Source organism: Sinocyclocheilus grahami, unplaced genomic scaffold (genome assembly GCF_001515645.1).
Source record: "Sinocyclocheilus grahami isolate Dianchi unplaced genomic scaffold, SAMN03320097.WGS_v1.1 scaffold344.1, whole genome shotgun sequence".
NCBI lineage: Eukaryota > Metazoa > Chordata > Actinopteri > Cypriniformes > Cyprinidae > Sinocyclocheilus > Sinocyclocheilus grahami.
Genome location: NW_015505523.1, coordinates 2,666,279 through 2,670,814, shown reverse-complemented (window position 1 = coordinate 2,670,814; position 4,536 = coordinate 2,666,279). Strand labels below are relative to the sequence as shown.

Genomic DNA, 4,536 nt, shown 5'->3' with positions numbered 1-4,536 from the left:
GATGACAATCAGCACAGGTCAAAGCTCAAATGTTTTGCAAAAGAATGAAAATACAAAGCATCTCTGGTTCTTTTGAATGCATCATTCAGGCAGAAGCTTAGTTTACATTTGCAGAGATTGACAATTCCCTCCGCCTCCAATCTAGCTTCATGAATCTGGCAACATCTATTGTTTAATACAAGTATGAACATTTACATTAGGTTCCTCAAATCCAGTCCTGGAGTGTCACTGCCCTGCAGAGTTTAGCTCAAACCCTGATCAAACTCACTCACCTGTGATTTTCCAGGGATCCTGAGACCTTGATGAGCTTGCTCAGGTGTGTTCGATTAGGGCTGGAGCTAAACTCAAGGTCCCTGATTTACATTCACTAATTTACCTTGTTTGCAACATCCAAGGCATCATAATCTGGTGCAAGACGAACGTATGCCTTCTTTTCGCCATCAGGCCTGCAGGGAGCAATAAATAAAATATTCAGAATGCATCACAAATCTGACAATGCCTTTCCTCTGTATCAGTGGTTCCTTTGAGAACATTGCATTTCAGAATAACGATAATTTTTATTGTAATTCAACAATATCTGAAGGCTCTTTAGATATTTCTATTGAAATCGACAACTAGCTTATAAATTGTAACACAAGCTGCAAGAAATTCAATTAAAAACTATTACTATTTTTACCATTCGTTTATAATACTAGACTGTATAAGAGACACACTTGATTGTTTTTAAGCCTTTTGATTTGAGATTGTTTTTAATATTAATATAATCATTTAAATGTTTTTAGAGAACCAATACTTTAAACGCCTTGATGAATAAAACAAGTTCTACCTGATCAGTGTGTTGACTTTAGCCACATCGATGTCGTAGAGTTTCTTGACAGCGTGTTTAATCTGATGCTTGTTAGCCTTGACGTCAACAATGAACACCAGAGTGTTGTTGTCCTCAATCTTCTTCATGGCTGACTCAGTGGTCAGAGGGAACTTGATGATGGCATAATGGTCCAGCCTGACAGAGTCAGAGAGATATTTTAAATTCAGGCAAGTTCCATAAAAACTAGAATTATATTTATTCTTTAGCCTCAACCATATCTCAATGGTGAAATGAGGATGCATCAGTTTAAAATTTTGTAATCAGATCATTTCATGCTTTGATCGCAATTCCCATCATTTGCATCCTAAAAGAAAAACGTCAAGACTACCTGACATTTGTGAACCATAATTCAACTTAAGTGCAACAAATGCACTCTTGATTTGAAAGTTCATAAAGTACAAGTCTCACTTGTTTCTGCGTGGAGCGCTCTTCCTAGGGTACTTAGGCTGCCTCCTCAGACGCAGGGTCTTGGGCCGGTGGAAGGTTGGGGTGGTCCTGATCTTCTTCTTCCTCTGGCTGTGGACACCCTTCAGCACAGCCTTCTTGGCTTTAAGGGCCTTGGACTTGGCCTCAGTCTTAGCCGGTACAGCTGTTGAAAAAATTATGACCATGCAACATTTACAAATCAGTCTATGAGACATACAATGAATGAGTATAAAGTTGTTCGTTTTCACGTAACGTTACCTAATAAGCATTTAATGGTGTTATAATAAAATATGACTTTCACAGGTACGTCATTTCTACATGGATATTACCGTGTTTACATTCAGACAGCAGCTATTAAATGCACACATTTTCACACAAACGTAAAAACAATAAGGTTTTAATGGCTAATTTAAAGACTCCTTTATTCACCAAGCTGACTGGTAATGAATGAGAAATGGATGGATACGAGTGGCCACGTGTGACTAGCTACCGATGACAAGCTATTGAGTTGCCATTTACATTTACTTATATTTTACTCCGTACAATCCACATAGAACGTAAACAACCAGTTTATGACAACTGGCTAATGGATTTAACCCTTGGGAGAGTCTGATATGAGACCGCGAGGGCATGCAGCTCAATTATATTAGCTTGCTAGCCGCGGTTGTGACTAAACTCCGGCACTTCTTGACTAAAAACAGTATCATTTCACTCCAGACGCCTAATTAAACAGTTAGAGACAAACATACATATATCAACTCCAATTAAGCGAAACCGTAGCTATATATAATCGCGATAAACTTTATTTTGATACCATAAAACCTATAAACCTAACGCACCTTCCTTCTTCGCCTTCGGGGCCATGTTGGGAAAGGAAGAACGAGAGGGGTTTCCTTCAGTATATCGCAGGGGTTCACGTTAACACACACAGTCATCGCGAGAACACCACTAGGCATTATGGGTTGTGTAGTTCACTTGCGTGCTGTAAATATCGAGCGCAGCCACTGGAGACTGGTGTTTATGTTGAGCACAGTCACGCTGTGAGAGCGAAAAGTTACTTTTAAACGATTATTTCCAAAAATGTATCGACTAAACAAAGTTACTCTCAAGTCTAAATTAGGCTCCTTGTAGAATGTAAAAAAAAGCCTTCTGCCTTTTAAGGTAAGTTGTATTTAATTTTTCCCCAAAAACATATTCATTTGTATTGCTTTTAAATATCGTTTTGACATCAAATTTTGTTATACAGCAGCATGTTAATTGGCCGTTAATGTTAATGTTACTTACTGTTTTTAATTGTATGTAGGCCTATTTTTATTATTGTTATTATTACATTTTTGTACAATGAAATTTTTCTCTTACATTTGACATTTTTATTAATCCTACTAGTCAGCGGACAGAATGCCTGAGTATTTGCGGTTGTATTGGTGTGGTCTTGTTAAAGCTCTCCCATGATGAGCTCTCTGCCCCCTGTGAAAGAAGACAGGATCATCTGTGAACTCCCTTTGGTAACACATTTTTTTTTTTTTACATTTTTAATTAGTTATTAGTTTTGTTTTAGTCCCTTGCTGTTTTGTTGCTCAAAACTCATTCATTTTAGAGGATTATTGTATTTAATCACCCACTGGGCATTATAATCCGGACTGGACTGGACCAGATTATTATGTAAAAAGCTACCTGTTTGTTTTGTCTTGTAATTTTTTAAAGTCTAACCTAACAAATTTCTATTGGGCTATTTTTCAGTACTTTACAAGGGATGCTGCAGTGCACACCAAAGATGGCTTCAATATTACTGTTAAAGAGGCATGTCAAGGACAGAAAACAGGGTAAGTTACTCTTTTTCTCTCTTTCACACACATATACAAGCTTTTGTTTTGCTAGTATAGTGGGGACTTTCCATTCAAAGCTATTGTTTTGAAATTTTCAGTGTTTATTATGTTTATGGGGACTTTTGGCTGGTCCCCACAGTGCAGGCAAAACTTCATAAAGCCAGAGTGGTTTTGATTGTATATAATACAGATGTATCATGCACTCTGAATGAACATAATTTTATCGCAAATCTACATCTCCAGATTGAATGTAGCCAAGGTCATTGTTGTTGGTGATGTAGGAGTTGGAAAGACCTGTTTAATAAACAGGTAAGAGTCTGTAATGTTCATTTATTTATTCTCACTTCAGATCTCATTGTGCTTTTACTGAAAGAAAAACATAAATTTTAACATAACATCCATACGTGTATAAAAAATTAAAAAAAATCTTGAATGATTACATTACGTTAATATTTCTGTCCTCGAGATTCTGCAAAGACACATTTGGCAAGACGTACAAGGCGACTATTGGAGTGGATTTTGAGATGGAGAGATTTGAGGTCCTCGGGGTGCCCTTCAGTTTGCAGTTGTGAGTTTTGTGTATTACTTTAACAGTCATTCATATGGCTGCATCCTTCGATCACAGATCTATCTCTCTCTCTGCAGGTGGGACACAGCAGGTCAGGAAAGATTCAGATGCGTTGCATCCACATACTACAGGGGAGCTCAAGGTAATAAAACAGACTACATTAAGCACACTCTTGCTGTGTATTGTGTAAAAACAATGTATCTTTTGTTTTCCAGCCATCATTGTTGTGTTTGACCTGAGCAATTATAACTCTTTGGATCATGCAAGGTACAATACGACCACTTATTTGGTTTCAAACACTGTTTGAATAGTCATGAATCAAGTCTGTCTCTGTTTATTCAGAGAGTGGCTTGAGGATGCCATGAGAGACAATGACCCTTCCAGTGTTCTCCTCTTCCTCGTGGGAACCAAGAAGGATCTTAGTGTGAGTTTTATTTTCAGTTGATCTCTTCAAAGCCTTTCAAAATCCTGACAATCCTCAGATGGTGTTTCCTTGAGGTAACTAGTCTAGATGAATCTTTCTCTCCCACAGCACCCAGATCAGTTGGCCCAAATGGAGCAAGAGGCCGTTCGACTCTCTGAGGAGATCAGAGCAGAGTATTGGGCCGTGTCTGCGCTGTCAGGTGAACAAGTCTGTCTAAAAGACTTTTAACAGCAGCTGTTTTGATTGCCATCAAACTATTTTGTGTGTCTGAGCTGATGTCCGAAATAATATCTAGATGTTCATAAATACGTTTTGTCATAAATAGTCACATAAAAAATTCAGTAAAAACAGTAGTATTGTGAAATATCATGATACTACGTTTATTCAGCAAGCATGCATTAAATTGATCAAAAGTGACAGTAAA

At 37.7% G+C, this 4,536-nt stretch overlaps 3 protein-coding genes across 5 annotated transcripts in view; 2 read left to right on the top strand and 1 right to left on the bottom strand.

Annotated features, from left to right (window-relative positions):
• tlcd1 (TLC domain containing 1) overlaps positions 1-295 on the top strand; it is a 6,671-nt gene extending 6,376 nt beyond the window's left edge. Inside the window, exon 4 of the mRNA XM_016296056.1 lies at positions 287-295. Coding sequence (XP_016151542.1) covers positions 287-295 — 9 coding nt within the window. The remainder of the gene's footprint in view (positions 1-286) is intronic.
• Positions 296-347: 52 nt separating this feature from the next.
• Positions 348-2,231, bottom strand: rpl23a (ribosomal protein L23a). The gene is made up of 4 exons (XM_016228844.1): positions 2,134-2,231; positions 1,277-1,457; positions 827-1,003; positions 348-446 (listed from the first exon to the last, which is right to left on the bottom strand). Exons 1-4 carry the CDS (start codon positions 2,156-2,158, stop codon positions 368-370), a joined length of 462 nt encoding a protein of 153 aa, XP_016084330.1. The 5' UTR covers positions 2,159-2,231; the 3' UTR covers positions 348-367.
• A 91-nt stretch (positions 2,232-2,322) lies between these two features.
• Positions 2,323-4,536, top strand: part of rab34b (RAB34, member RAS oncogene family b) — a 4,629-nt gene continuing 2,415 nt past the window's right edge. For 2 of the 3 annotated variants that reach the window (XM_016228841.1, XM_016228840.1), the window contains exons 1-9: positions 2,323-2,455; positions 2,681-2,799; positions 3,035-3,117; positions 3,364-3,429; positions 3,587-3,688; positions 3,766-3,830; positions 3,904-3,955; positions 4,031-4,112; positions 4,221-4,311. In XM_016228841.1, the coding sequence (XP_016084327.1) occupies positions 2,743-2,799; positions 3,035-3,117; positions 3,364-3,429; positions 3,587-3,688; positions 3,766-3,830; positions 3,904-3,955; positions 4,031-4,112; positions 4,221-4,311 (598 nt within the window). In that variant the 5' untranslated portion in view covers positions 2,323-2,455; positions 2,681-2,742. The remainder of the gene's footprint in view (positions 2,456-2,680; positions 2,800-3,034; positions 3,118-3,363; positions 3,430-3,586; positions 3,689-3,765; positions 3,831-3,903; positions 3,956-4,030; positions 4,113-4,220; positions 4,312-4,536) is intronic. The other variant, XM_016228842.1, reaches the window with a different exon arrangement.